Genomic DNA, 15863 nt, shown 5'->3' with positions numbered 1-15863 from the left:
ATATATATATAATGTGTCTGTAGCCTGAATTTCGAAAGATCGGAGTCTAAACATCTTGTCTCTGTTTAGCTTGACTATATTGCAAGACCAAACACGTAGCTTATTTGGTTTACTTGTACATCAGCTCTACAAAGTAGAAAAGATGGGGTGTTTATCAAGGTAATGGTTGCAGATAATTAAGCCTGTTTCAGAGCGAAAACTCAATTTTTCAAAGGGAACGAACGTCAAGGTCTTTTTTGGCAGTGGAAAATGTTAATTCTGTTTTTTGTTTGTTTTTTCCTCAATGCATCTGGACCCTTTGAGTTTGCTCTATGTTTACTTTTTCTGCTTTGATATGCAAGATATCTGTAATTTGAAAAACCTTATCATGCTGCAGATAATTTTCACAAACATCTGACAGTAAAGAAGATTTAGCACTTCGTTTCATATCTTAGGTTGATTTTATTCGTTAAAAAATTGCCAAGAATTTCTGTCAGAGTTCACATCCATTTATTTTCATTTTGTTTTTTGTCTGGCACAAGAAAGGTTGTTGATAAATGTTATGACAAAAACTTTTCATAAACAAAATAACTCTAGCCTGGCTTCATGGAAGATGTTGGTGTAATTACAGATGTAAAACATGAGCAGCTATTATCCTTCAGCTCTGCTTCCTGTGTTCAAAGTAACAAGCTAGTGGGAAATCACACTCTGCTTAGCACATGGCTTACAACCGTTCATCATGCTACCTCAAACCTCATGGATATGTGAATATGTAACTCTTAAATAAGAAGGCAGTCATGTTTCTAACATTTGATCCTACTCCCTTAGGTTTGCAAAAAGGCAGTTACTTCACTGTTAAGATTTTATTATACATGAGTCAGAATTTAATATAAGTATGATTTTGGCCTAGCAGATGAAGCAGTTGGAGATCTCAAAGTCCATGTAGCCTTAATCTTTGAAATTGATTTGATTTCAAAATGATTACATAATGATTACATATTGTAATGTCTGCATCATGCGTTATTAAGTGCATTCAGTGAAAACTGGAATATGTTTTCCGAAGAACTTTGTCTAGTTTATACATGCAGGCTAAACTAAAGGAGTTTCTAAAGGAAAACATTAGGTCATTCTAAAATTGCACAAGTGTAAGTTTTAGCTGTGGGAAAGATGGGCTCACATTTGACTCTAGATACTTTATCAGAAGAGTTTATAGTCGGCCCAGTGATTCCACGGTGGCCAGCTGCCATCACTGTAAAACCAGATCAAATTAGCATTCCTCCACCACCATGCTTCACAGTGTTTGTTGTTTGTGCAGACATTTTGTGCTTGGTTTTCTCCAAACATGTCATGTTCATAAGGGCCAAAGGTTAATATTTTTGTTTGATCAATCCAAATGATTTTGAAGTGCTCAGGTGAAATCTTTAGTTTAATTCGGATCTTTATATTATTCTCTGAGAATCAATAGTCTTTGTCATTGTAACACATGTAAGCAACTGTTCTTCCTGTCATGAAGGTCTCTAAATTAGAACTGTAGCTTTTTGGGGTTTTGATGATTGGATTTAATATCTCTAAAATTAAAAAAGAGAATATATTTGTAACAAAAAAATGTATCTTTCAAGAGAAATGTCCTTTTTCTTTGAATGCTTTACTTAATGTAAATTCTGTTCTGCTTAAGAAATGCAAGATTTGCTTAATTGTTGAAAAAAAATGAAAGCTTTTGGTAGGAGTCTAATAATGAAGGAAAATAGATGACACAAGGGACAAAAGATGGATAAAAAAAACTAGTCTAAACACATACTAGTTGTACACTAAAGTTACTGAAAAAATATTTACCATATGGTTATATAATATCCAGTACAACTATGGCACAGTGCTGATGGATAATTCCCACTCCGTACTTCTTCTTGTACTCAGTGATGTGCAGGGAAAGCTTGTCCACCCACAGCCAACGTGAGTCGAGATTATGAGCCTGTGATTGTCAAACAGCTTTTTCCCAAAGCTGTGATGATTTAGACAAGCCATCAAAATAACAGGAAAAAAAAACATGCATATTTTTATCCTCAAGATTTTACAGTTTGTTTCCATCTCCTCACATGTTTGTTTTGTTTTTTTTCTCTTTTCTTTCCAACTCTCTCCTATTTTATCACGGTATTCAGATTAGACAGCTTTAGCCATCTGTTCATATAAAAGCTGAGCTTGGATTAAAACGGGTCACAAAGGTCACAAACGTCTCACTTGTGCACCTTGCCTCTTCGCAGGCTCTGCTGTAATAGCAGGTTTCTTTCCTCTCATCTTGCCTGTAGCCTGATTGGGAGGATTAGCTGCATCAGGAAGCCTTCAGCCTAAGCTCTTCATTATTTGGCTAAAAGATGCAAAGCAAACAATATTGTGACATGACACACTGCTACACCCTGTAAATCATCACAGTCCTGTCTTTTCAGTGCAGCAACTCAGAGTGTATTAAAATGATGCGGTGAAACCATCAACACAGCAAACTGCGGTATCATGCTACCATACAGTTAGCACCATTGTGTCTTTTCCAACACACTATGCAACGGTCCAAAAAACAGGAAGAGTACTTATTTAGTGTCTGGACAAATATTATGGGGGCTGAGCAGTTAGAAACCAGTATGTATTTTGGTATGCAACGCTTTTAAATCTTCATTTTTACCTTCTGTCAATTTATCACCAGTAATTCAGAATTACTGATGAGAAAAAGCCTTCTCTTTTATTTTTAGCAGATTATTTTTATGCTATTTTATGTAGAACACACACTTAAGGCCTAACCAGAGCTCCTGCAAAACACAGAACCAATAATTTTGTCTCAAGTAATTTACTAAAGTGTTTTTAGTTTAACTGACAAGTTGTCAGACAATAGAGATTTGAGTTGCACATTGGACCAAACAAGTTTTAGTCATCGTATCAGCATAACGGTTTATACCTTTGAATCCCAATCAAACAAAATGTGTTATGGTTTAAAAAAATGAAGCAGAAGATTTAACGTGAAATTTACTCCTCATTCACAAAGGCATACTTATCCAATTCACACTTTTCAATGTGAAGTCATTTTTTTAGATGGTGGCATTCAAATCAATACTGTTCATGTCACCGAATCCCATTTCATACCTGAATATTACATTAGCACACAATACTAGCCAACAAAATGTAAGACTTCATGACAAGCGCATGAAATCCAAGAGCATTAAATGAGATCCGGTAAAATTCTGCACACCTGAGTTTATTTACTGGTCTTTTGAATGAGTACAAAGGCTGATAAATTACATCTAGTGACGTCTGAAAACAGCAGGATGTGCAGCTTAGCATTTAAATCAAGAACAAGGATTGTATTGTAGAAAAATCAAACATTGGAATTAGGTTTCAGCGCTTTATGCAGCATTTTATAACAAGCAAAAGGACGGGACTGGTTCCAACTGAGAGGTTCTGTTGTTTTTCTTTTGTTTGTTTGTTTTGAAAATCCTCTGGGGGCTTTACATCCCATCACGTGGAATTCAGTGACTTTGATTGAAACATTTACAACCATGTCTGGGTGTGCTCTGCAGCTTTTTTGGGTCAGTCGCAGCAGCCACTCGTTGGACTCTGAGAGGCTGAAAGTGAGCAGTGGCTCTAATGCCGTCCTTTAGAGGAAGTATCAGTGAGCTGCTAGGTGCTCACGGTCAACATGTAAAGTAACTCTCAGTTTCCCAGAAAAACACATGAATAACGCATGATGAATAAGAATGCGGTAGAGACGAGGGTCCACGCATGCATGTGTGGTAGCGTGTGACCTTTTATCAGCGCGCCTGCACTCCTGCATTTTACCTCCGAGTGAACCGTGACCAGTTTTCTACATCACTGTCTTTAGAAATGAGCTGAGAGAGCTATAAAGAGACTGAAAGAGGGAGTATGAAAGTGGATTAAAAAAAAGTGAGAAAAAGAGAGCGTTGAGTGAATAAAAGACAGCAAATGGCTCTTTGCACAGATGTGGGTTTGGAGAGTTCAGGGCCATCGCTGCGCTGCTTTTTAGCCATTTACAAAATCCAGAAATTTACAAAAAAGTAATGTTATCAAAATAAAGATTAAAATAATTTATACCATGTTTTACATGTTTCACTCCATCAGCTTTGATTTCAATTTATTCCAATAAATGTAGAAAAATCCATACAATCTATGTAAGATTAGAGAAGGAAGGTGTGCCACCGCTCTTTCTTTAAAAAAAAAAAAAAGCCAATATGATAACAATCATAAGTTTGGTGTTAAAGCACCATATTTTTTGCGCTCATAAGCATGAAATTGAATTAAACTTGTAAATGAATTCGGTCAGAGCTTATTAAGGCAGCGGCTGAGAAAACAACCCACATTATTCAAAATGGCTTTTATTAATTTGCGCTTTGCCTGTGCTTTTTACTTCATTATCTGTCTCTGCAATTAATTATATCAAGAGCTAGTATATATATACACCGCATTCGCTGAAAATCCTTTCACATATATCCTTAGATGGATATATATACTGTGCCCTTTACATATGGAGGTAGCCATAATAATAATAATAAAAATGTAAAAGTCTAAAAACCAGGACACATTTTCATCTCCTGTTCATCACAACACTGATTGGTCAGGACATTAGCAGTATTTTTTTATACTGAATGAACTTTGATAAGCTTTTCACATTTCCTAATTTAAAGCTGTAACTTTCATTCACTTGTCAGGTGACATTACCTTTAGGTGTGAAGGCTGACAATGTAAACTCGAGAAAAGGCCAGTCAATTTATAAAGAGAAGCTGGATATTAATTAGGAATGCTTTCAAGTTGCCTTAAACCACCGAGAACTGCAACAGTCACCTCAGTTTTTTTTTTTTTTTTTTTTACGTTTTCTATCAGGTTGTATCAAAAGTCTTTCTCATTTTTTTTCTATCAGTGCTCCCTAACAACGCCTTCCGAGACCGTTACAGGGTGCAGTTGAAGAAGAACATAATAACGACGGGCAGCTGTCTTTGCTTGACGCTTCTCAGTGGGTTTTCCTTCCCATCAGACAGAAAAATACATGATTTTAGCTGGAAAAGGAGAGAAAATGTGATAGATAAACTCAGATCCCCTGGACGTTTTCTAATCACACCCATCCTGTACCTTGTTCTATAACTGATTAATTTATAATCTCACTAGAGTGCAGCTGCGCTTCATCCGGAGCGCCTCTGGATTACATACCACGTTACATATGAATTAGGTAGTCAGAAGACAACTGGCAGGCAGCCATGTATTTTAATTACTTGGGTGGATTTGTGAGTTCAGCAGGGATTCAGGAACCGGTGTGAGGTTGCACGTGTAAAGAGAACGCTCCCAATTCCTCCTGCTGCTGTTTCTGCTGCAGCGATTGTTTAGTTATGCAGTAAAATTGATCGTTTTTTTTTTCAATCTCGGCCTTGTTAGTTGCAGCTTAACCTATCCCTTAGCAAAAATGCAAGCAAGGAAAATTGCACATATGAAATAGTCAGTTACTAATAGGATGTCCCACTGCAAGATTTCCAACGTGTTCCCAGCAGAATGAGCCTGGAATGGAATTACAGCACGAACGCGTTTCTTCGGCTGTGGCCTCTTTCAGCTCATATCTCTTCCCTGCCGTCGATGTGGCTTCTTTTTTTGTGTGTGTTTGACAAGTTTCCATTTAGGATTTCTGAGTCTTTAACAATGCAGGGCTCCAAGACAGTATAACAGAGTTGTTATCACCTCTGCAGACAGCCAGATAGACTTCTAATTACTGCTGTATTACTACAAAGTGGAAACAGACTAATGATAGTCCATGAACAAACGTCCAGATTGTAGAATATGCTGTTCCAAATTCCCATCTTATCTTTATTGTTTTTGTTCCAAATTCTGAGCAAAAGCTGTGCAGCAGGATGATTGATTTGCTGGTGTTGCAATCGGCACCAATGTGTGTGTGTTGTTTACAATGAAAAGAGTATTTGAAAGGGGTTTGGAATCAATTTTTTTTTTTTTTGAACATCCACTGAGTTTGTACTAGTCTTCTCTCTAATATGCTGTATATCTCCACACATGCCTTCTTTGTGCCTCCAGCCGTGTAGCTCACCAGAGGAAATCACATTCGGCATGTTCTCCGGGTGCTGCTTGCAAACACCAGCGTCCTCCCTGTGAGTTTGGATCTGTTCATTTCATGGCAGCTCTGCAAATATGAAGGCGCCCCGGTGACATAAGACGCAGTCGGAATCATAGAAATACACATTTACTGCAGCAAGTCCAGCACTCAGCTCAAAGCAAAAGAGACAAGGTTCATATACAGTCTGGAGAAGTCTAGCGCTTGATATGATAATTTTTCAAGTCTGCATGACGATGGAACAAGTTGGACATTTTGGACTTTATTTTTTTTATTCTGTTAGCTAGAGAATAAAAATGACAATTTCACCCTTCTGGCTATAGTTGACATTATTTGGTGCAAAATATTGTCTTCCTGGGGATGTTTTGTATCTACCACCTCATCAATTACTCAGCCAAAGCATGTAAGTAATTTTCTATACATGCGATTTGCTTTAAGGAAATAAGATAACACAAGTTCATTACATAAACTTGCAAGCTGTGTACAGATGTGTGAATCAAAAATTATTGGAAGTAGGATATAAAATAATGTTTTTTTTAAATTGAGCACTATTAAATGATACAATATTTTAGCCTCTTTATAATTATGTAGCAGCATAATTAGCACGTTACACACCCAAAGTAACGTAAAGAGAAACAAGACCATTAAGACAAAAACACGTACAATAAAACAGATAGACACAGACAAAAATAAAAACCAGATACTGTTTTATTTGGCATGATTACAGGTATGAAATGTAAGTAGGAAGGGACAGAATGGCAAATAATCTAAGTAACCTTTTGAGATAATAAGTGAAGTTTAAGTCTGTTTCCTCATAAGAAGCAGTGGGAACTTCGGTGGTGCTCGATAGCAGAGCTGAGAGACTCAGAGTGTTGAACATGCAGCCCTGAGCCTTTTCCCCAAGTTAAGATAACTTTATATTTGTCACAACATTCTGATACCATCTGGGCGCTTCAAATCAGAGACAATGTGTTACATGTCAACAAAGGCCACCACAGAGGAGAATCTGGCAGTGTCTCAGCATCGGGAGCTTTTGACGCAAGATTAAAGACCGATTGCGACCAGTCAGTCTGCGATGGCATCAGTTAGTACCACGAGACGTTTTTTTTGCATCAACATCTTTGCACTCTTTGTGCTTCTTGCTCTGCGCTTTTTTTCTCCTCTTCCCTGCTCAAACCCAAAGTAATGCAACTCGTTATCATTTCTATGTGAAAGAAGCCTATTGCTGCCAGGGATGGGACAGAGGAGTTGAGCTTAGGGAGGAAAAATGTCTCCACACTTAACTGCTTTCTTTTTCAGCACCAATGAGAAGAGAAGAAATCCCTTTTGGTTTTGGTTTTTCTTAATCATAGTTTCTTGTCAGTACTAAGTAACAGAAAAGCCAAAGATTTTAATTTTTTAATGCCCTTACAATGTGAAAACACAGGCGAGCATTTAATTGACTTAAATTTCCACTGCTGGTCACTGCTGGACATGAGTGTCCACTTTCAAATCTACATGTTTTAAAATGAGGTTATGGTGAAATATAATCTAAATCTGAAACGGGTTTACCAAGTGGAAATGTGAAGTTATCCAGTTTGAGACACGGATCAAAAACCTTCACAGTTTTTTTTACTGGAGTTAACAATCTGCCATCACCATAGCCAAACGGTTATTTTAGCGGTACCACCTTCATCCGTTTAACTTATGGTGGAAATTTGCTCTGATCGACTTTCTGTATTTCAAGAATCAGGCTGGCTCCTAACATTTCCCCTCGGGAACTTGCTATAATGTATACATACATTTGCACATAGTTGATGTTGTGTGCATGCGTGTGTCTGCTTGTCCTCTAATGTCATGTGCGTCTCCCCTTACCCAACCTCAGGCCCAGCCTGAGCTCTCAGGAGTCATCCCCTGGAAAGGCATGACAGAGCCCCAGTGTTTGGAAATGGCTGCGCTGGCAGCGATAAGCAGTTCAAAGAAGAGAGCGCATTAATGTAATTGGGTGCCAGCAGCACATTGGCCTCATCGTCTCATATGCACACTCGGTGACACACACGCAGATTATTGGAGAAGAGTGTCTGAGAGTGGTGAGAGGATAGAAAGGATGAGAAGGAAAGAATTGGAGAGAGAGCAAGAGAGAGAGGTAGAGAGAGGTAGAGAGAGAGAGAGAGAGAAGGAGGGAAGGGCAGATAGTGAGAGGAGAGGAGGAGTCGGGGTCCTCATTGTGTTGCTCATTAAGCCATGGGAGACTCTGAGAGGCTGAGCGATGAGACGAGAGGTGTCAGAGTTAAATGTCAGGTCTGGCAGGGATGTGACTGACTTAGTCGAAGCCACATACACACACTGACACGGACACCGAGAGGTAGCTCAGTGGGGCTCCTCTGTCGCTTCTACAGACTCCTATTATCCCCTCAGCTTCCTCGCTCTCCCTCACTCTTTAGTCTCCTTTTCTCTGCCACTCACCTAGTTTGGCCCCCTCAATTTTTCCACCCATTACACCCAAATTACTGGTGTCATTGCAAACTGAATACTTACAGCCGGATAGAAGCGTTTCCACTGAATTGCAGCAGTTCCTACCAACTGCGGTGAAAGTAAAGGCCATTTCCTTCAGCTAATTTCCAAGTCTGTGTGATTGGAGGAACAGAGGGAGATGCCGGGTGACTTCCTTCACTGTTATGAAATGTTTTCACCAAAGGCAGCGCGGGCCTTTGAAGTTTCGACTCTCTCGCCCTTGTAATTCAAACAGTCTCCTCTTCTGTTTCTCCCTGTGAGTTCTCTGCAAGCACTTCTCACCCTACTTTTTGTTTATTCACTTCTGCTGCTGCCGCTGCTGTTGCTGCTCGAACTTAAATTCCTCTTCTTGTTTCTATTTTGGTTCATGGCTCTTTCTCTTTCTGGTCCTTTTTAACTCTACAATCTTGGGCGACTTTGTAATTCAAAGAGCAAACACAAAATAATTAAAGTAGAACAGCTAAAGGAGTTTGATGCATTATTGTGCTAAAGGGATCAGAAAAGTAATTTCTGAATACTTAACCACCGCTATTACTTAACTAGTAACTACTACTTTGAAACACATGAGCTTCAAAACAAGTTTGCTTTGATGAAAAAGAGAGGTTATCCTCTCTTTTTGCCAGCTCACAAGTTTACAGGATTCTGTCTTATTTATTGGAGCCAAATCTCCAATAGATAGCAGTATATTACTTTGAATTGTTGATTGTCAGAAGAGATAGTAACTAACGCAAGTTTCATATGAAACGTCCAGCTCTCGATAGCACTATTATGAATCAAAAAGAGCTATGATCTGCCGAAGGGACAGAATGACCAGAACTAGCTAAAATATGAAGAGCACAAATGTAAAAACAATTCATAAGTACTTTAAAATGTCTATTATCATCTGACAAATGTACACAGTTTCAGCATTCACGGTGTATAAACAGATGGAACATTTTGTAGATGTATTATTTGCTTAAAATTCTCCCATGCATGCTTTCTCAGAGAATTTTGATCACCGTACTAATCTGCAGACTAATAGTTAGCCCAGTGACCCAATGTTACTTTTTTCTTGTCTGTCTTCCTATACGGCTAAATATTGCATTTCTTTTGAGTTCCTTCATAACTAAAAGACTGTGTCTAGGTGCACAGTTCATGTTGTATTTAGCGTCCTTCAAAGCTTTTTCTAAGCTTCTTGTTCTGCTTCTGTTTGAAGACCTCTGAATTCCTCAGAGAAGCTCTGTCGGCTCCTCTCCTGCTCCTTTTTTAAAGCATTTGGAAGTCTCCCTTGTAACAAAGAAAATGGACAGGAAGGATGTCTGGTTGTTTCCACCTATCCCAAGTGCTGTTGATACGGTGCGGCTGACAGAAATGGTCAAGAAGACGAGAAATGTCCCCCTCTGGGACGAGGCACTGGATATACAGTATCTGATGACGTTGTGCTTCTTTTACTAACATTGCAGGTTTGGTGTCGGTCATTAAAGTCGCTTTTTCAATAGTGCACTGGCATCATGTAATTTTGACGGCTGACGGTGCTTTTTTTGTACCAATAACCGACAACATATTTTATTTTTATTTACAATGACAAAATGTCAGTGTACTTTATTGGGATTTTATGTGACAGCCTAGAGCAAAGTAATGCATATTTATAAAGTAGAAGGGCAATGATTCATGCCTTTCTAACATTTATTTTTAAAAGAAAGTCTGAACAGTGTACTCAGCAGCCTTTCACTCTGATAGTCCCAAATAAAATGTGTTGTTGCTTCCAGTTGTGTTGATGCTTTTGCTTTTGCATAGTAGTATTTTGGATTTAGTTTTATTGGAGACATCAAATAAAATTTTGAAAACCAAAATATAACCAGAGGGCAATTAATGTTCAAATAAATTTGCACTGAAACATTATGAATGTTATTTATAATTCCAACATGTATATTAGAACTTTAATGAAAATTGCATGCATTTATTCCCCAACCTTAGGTATGGAGTTTCTAATCTATTAAAATCCAAATTAATGTTTTTTGTTTTGTTTTGTTTTTTTGTTTGTTTTACAAACCTTAAGCAACTTGTCTTCATTGGATTGTAAAATCTGTAAACCAGATTGAAAAATATAAGTTGAAGTCAATATAAATTTGCAAATACAGTGAAAATAGAAGGAATAAGTAAACATAAAAATACAAAAGCTAATCTAAAAAGATGTGGCAATGAAGTGGAATCAAATCTTTTGCCACATATTATCATAATCCTGATAAGTTAATAAACAATGTTTACCTATTTTGCTGAAATAGCCTGGGTCGTCTTGTTCTTGTTCTGCAACAACCCTTTTACTGAGCAGCGTCTCTGTCTCTCCAGGTCAGCCGTTCAAGTTAGACCCGAAGACCGCCCACAAGAAGCTTCGCCTGTCCAACGACTGCCTGACCATGGAGAAGGACGAGAGCTCGCTGAAGAAGAGCCACACGCCAGAACGCTTCAGCGGCACCGGCTCGTACGGAGCTGCCGGGAACGTCTTCATTGACAGCGGTTGCCACTACTGGGAGGTGCTGCTGGGAGCATCCACATGGTGAGAGATGCGCTCTGGCATGAGAACGTTATATAAGCCTGCAAGTAGGCTCAGTAAACTCGGGCCTCTTTGGGGAGTTTAAATCTAGTCTGTTATGCAAACGCCTCACTCACAAACAGAGCCCAACACAGAGAGTGCACGCTCTTGTAAACATATGCATCTCTCACTAATTGGCTGTGAAGGAAAGGTCTCAATGAAGCATCTACCCTATGTTCTAAGTCCTGAGATTTGTACATCTGTTTTAAAATTAAAAAAACTTTCTTTCTTCCAGGTATGCCATCGGCGTTGCTTACAAATCAGCTCCGAAAAATGAGTGGAGCGGCAAGAACTCGTCCTCGTGGGTGTTCTCGCGCTGCAACAACAACTTCATGGTGCGGCACGATGGCAAGGAGATGCTGGTGGAGGCGAGCCTGCAGCTGCGGCGGCTCGGCGTCCTCCTGGACTACGACAACAACTCGCTGTCCTTCTACGACGCCATGAATTCCCAGCACATTCATACTTTCGAAATCTCCTTCCTCCTGCCTGTTGTACCCACTTTTATGATCTGGAACAAGTCAGTCATGATTCTCTCAGGACTACCTGTCCCAGATTTTGTCGATGGGGTGGCTACAGATCTCCAGGAGCAGCAGCAGCAGCAAATGGGTCTGTGTCGACAGGAATCGCCGTACTTGACGGGGATGAAAACCTGCCACTGACTAAGCTCGCGACAGAAGAGTGGATAAGGACCTGACAAGACACTGACAGCTTGACTGAGCTTCGCTCTGATCCTCAAGAAGGAATGGGTTACTGTCTGAAAGCGATGGAAAAATGTTACTCCTGTTAGTTTGTAGCCACTCAATGTTTTACATATTCATTTAGCTTATAGGAAAGGTCTGTTTGACTGAAAAGATCAATGTGTATTAGGTTCATCAAATGCCCTGCAGTCACTGTCAAAGGTAGCTTGAGCAGAGCAGGATTCCTGGTTTTCAGAACCACTTTAGGTCCGTCTGTTTTTATTTAATTTTCTTCTTTTGACCCCCTTGGGCAGGAGATCAAGGTGAAAATCGTTCAAGTTTAAAGTTGCAAGATAGAACTAGTGAGATTAAGTCTCATGAATTTAAACATAAAAAGTCTTTTTTTTAAATTGTGAGTTGTTTTTTTTCGTGCAACAGGAGCAAATATATCGACATACCACAAAGAGGTGCATCTCAATAAATTATAATGCCACTCTTTAAAAACTTTAAATAATTCTAGAAACTGAAATCTCTGCCTCCTCCTCCTCCTGCTGGAGCAGCGAGTGGCATGAAATGAATGCTGTACACATGAAGGCTGCAGATCTCTTCCCCATTTTCTCTCATTACTGTGGATAATGAGAACATAATCTGTAATAGCTTATATAAATATATATTTTTGGCCTCCTGAGAAGAAACGTATTGTAATACATATTTGAACTCGGCTCGTCTGCGTTGTTGGGCCTGATATTTATCATCTTCCTCTAAACCTATAGCCAACAGAAAGAAAGCCGTATGTCTTTCAAAGTTTGCTCAGCCACCAAATCATCACTGTGAGGATTTAGAGATTACCTCAGTAAAACTTATGATTTCTTTTTAAAAAAATGTCACTTTGAGATTTTATTTTTTGATTTAATAAATTCCCCAACATCAACTACAACACTGATGTTATAATTCACTGAGACACATCTGTTCAGTACAGCTTCCAGAAAATAAGCATTTTCTTCCACACCTTAGTCCAAAATTGCAAAAAGATAATTTTTTTTGTTTGTTTGTTTTAATTCAGGATTTGGATGCAAATTTCTAACACTGATTTGAATATGTGATTGCTTGTAAATACTTGTTTTCTGTGTCCTTGGTAGCTGTAACTTAGCTTTCCTAAAGCCTTCTCCTTGTTCTTCCTCCTAGATTTATCCCATCTGCCCCGTTTGTGTGGGTGGGTCCAAACTTCCAGGTTCCAGGAAGCTTTAACGTTGCTCCCAGATTTTGTTTCTACATCACAGGGAGCAGATTTGCATCATGTGACTACTCTGTTTGTAAGATAAGAGACTTATTGAACACAAGAACACAAAAGTAGTATTTATAGAAAGGAAGGTGGTTTAACTTTATTTTAACTTTGCAAACTATTCATGATGCACTTTTGAACTTGACGTCATTTGCCCTCTGTGTTGTAAAGTAGAGCTAGAAGTGAGTGGCAGGTTATAATGGGGAGGATAAGTGACAGAAAACACTGTGTTAAATTATGTTTACCATTAAAGTGAGTATGATGCAGCAAAACGCTGACAACCTGGCAGGCAACTCTTATTGTTGCCCAGAGCAAAACATAACAACGAAAAGATCTTTAATTCCTCATTGCACTTTGAAACAGCATACAGAAAAGTTAGCTTTCTTTTGGAAAAGGGATGTGATTTTTATCTAAATGGTGATAAATTAACAACTTTCTTTTTTTTTTTTTACTCTGATATTAAATTTTCAGGGCTGAAGAGGGTTAACACTTGCTGTTTGTTGCAGTGTCACGGCATGACTGTGTTTTCCTCCACATATGTGCACATTTTAACACCACATAATGCTCCAAGTCATGCTCCAATGCATGCAGCATTATCAGATCACTGGGAAGTTCGCTACATATAGTTTCATTGTTCATCGTCCAGCAGATTAACTCCAGTTATTCACATTTAGTTATAGGTTTTTTTGTTTTGTTTTGTTGGATTGCATGGTTAGGTTTCGAGGCTTAGTGTGGGTGACTGTTTTCTCTGGTTTGACATTCAGGTAGCAGTGCTGACCCAGACAATCATTGTGTATTATACTGTAGTTTAGGCAGATTAAAGAGGTTGCACGGAGGAAAAAAGCTGACAAAAGCTGACACTGGATGTTGGGTAAATGAAAAAAAAAAAAAAAGAAAAAAAATATATATATATATGTAGTCTTTTAAAACTGATCACACCACATGAGAATTTTGCATTGACTCTCGTAAATCATTTCTATTCTGGCAACTTTTGATGTCATCATGTCCGAAAGTCTGTGAGGCAAGAAAACGTTGGTTTAAATCTTTTCCCCCATCTCATGGATTTAGAAAGGTTTTTAGTTGATTTTATGGAACCAGAAACATCCAGCAGTTTACCTCTCAGCTGTGCAAGAGTTGTCAGAATTGCACCGGATCAGCGATCATTTAAAGAAGGCCTTGATGGTTAGAGACGACCTACTTTACATGCAGCCAAGTGGGACTTCTGTCAGGCTTCTGCTTATTTTCTTTTGATTTTCAAATATCCATCAGTCTTGTTGAATAATGTCCGTCACAGACTTGACCGCGCATCGATTTGGGAGGACGAGCTCAGTGTGTGTACTTGGCCAGGTTACTGCATGAATATGTGACCTTGTTGAAGGTTCAGAAAACTTTTCCTATCAAATCAAACATTCAATCTTTGTTTATTGTTTTTTTTTTGGTTGTTGTTTTTAAGGAAAAAAGAAATGAGACAACTACACAAAGCTGTCATCGCCGTGCATATCAGATTGTTTGCAGTGCTTCTTTTTTGTGTCACAAGTCAGTACAGTAAAATATATTTACGGTGAATGACTTTCAATAGCTTCCCACTCCTCGTAGTGCCGTGTTTATACCCTAGAAACGATGCAATAGATTCTTCTTTTTGCTTTCTTTTTTCAGTAGTTTTGGGACTTTTTTTGTTTTTTCTTTTGTACAACGGAAAAGAAAAGTGCTCCTCTCCTTCTTGGCACTGGGACCTTAAAAAGCAGCACAAACAGAGCGGCTTTGCCTTCATGCAATGCTTTCTGTTTCCATAGATATAACTGAAATACTTTTAGCCAGAGAGGAATGTAAATCAGAGGGGGAAATATATATTATATAAAGTTGTATAATGTACAAAATATATATGAACCAATGTTATTTATGTGAATTTGAGTCCAATAAAAAGTCTGATCCCAAAAATATTCTTGTCTTTTGTCCTTTATGTTGAGTCTTAACAAAAACAGTGTTCCCTAAGCACATTATTTTTAGATTTAATTATATAATAAAGTATTTCTGAATAATACAAATTATAAATACTCCTTATCTGGGGAACTAAAAATCTACAATTCATCAACTTGTTTTCCCTGTCACATTACTATCACACCTTTTGCTGTGTTTCTGAGTTTGTTGTGATTTTGTGTTATAGAGTAACACAAAGTAGCACCTGGTTTTTAAGTTACTCAAGTAACTACAACTGAGTAAGTGTAAATAGATGCTATCCACCTCTTATTATGTGACAATCATTTTTTAGGGGCATCAAAGAAAAGGGGCTGATTACAAAACCTTGCCACACAAAGGCAAGGATTTTAGCTGTAATTTGACTAAATGTGAAACTGTTTATGGGGTTTGAGCTGCGTTTCACTCGCAAACAAATTTCTTATACCTCCTGTGATGCCATTGATGAGTTAAAAGGTTTCAAAGCATAGAGTTTGAAGGCCTCAAGGTTTTCCAGCCTCTGGCAGGTCATCTGAAGCTCCAGGTCGAGTTAGAGGGAATATATCCGCTTAGCTCGTCATCTGCCATCACTCTTTACGGCCTGATTCCCAACAGTGCCTGCAGGCGTGGAACACAGTGACATTGACCCAGAGCTGATAAGCAATATGCTCACTTTTTTTTTTATCGCAGTTAATATGCATTAAATTTATCCAGAGGAATCATATATATTCTAGCTGTATCAAAATTTTCAGAAATGTGATGTTTTTGATTTGATCCTCTAAACGAGGCTTTAGCAAATTG

The 15863-nt window shown here is 38.4% G+C and overlaps 1 protein-coding gene across 6 annotated transcripts in view; it reads left to right on the top strand.

Annotated features, from left to right (window-relative positions):
- Nucleotides 1-15049, top strand: part of mid2 (midline 2) — a 153916-nt gene extending 138867 nt beyond the window's left edge. For all 6 annotated transcript variants that reach the window (XM_008420371.2, XM_008420372.2, XM_008420369.2 and 3 more), the window contains 2 exons: nucleotides 10907-11114; nucleotides 11386-15049. In XM_008420371.2, the coding sequence (XP_008418593.1) occupies nucleotides 10907-11114; nucleotides 11386-11809 (632 nt within the window). In that variant the 3' untranslated portion in view covers nucleotides 11810-15049. The remainder of the gene's footprint in view (nucleotides 1-10906; nucleotides 11115-11385) is intronic.
- Nucleotides 15050-15863: the final 814 nt, after the last annotated feature.

The sequence above is a fragment of the Poecilia reticulata genome, linkage group LG10, assembly GCF_000633615.1.
Source record: "Poecilia reticulata strain Guanapo linkage group LG10, Guppy_female_1.0+MT, whole genome shotgun sequence".
In the NCBI taxonomy this organism is placed as follows: domain Eukaryota; kingdom Metazoa; phylum Chordata; class Actinopteri; order Cyprinodontiformes; family Poeciliidae; genus Poecilia; species Poecilia reticulata.
The sequence above is the reverse complement of the archived record's forward strand: the minus strand, read 5'-3'. Positions and strand labels throughout refer to the sequence as shown.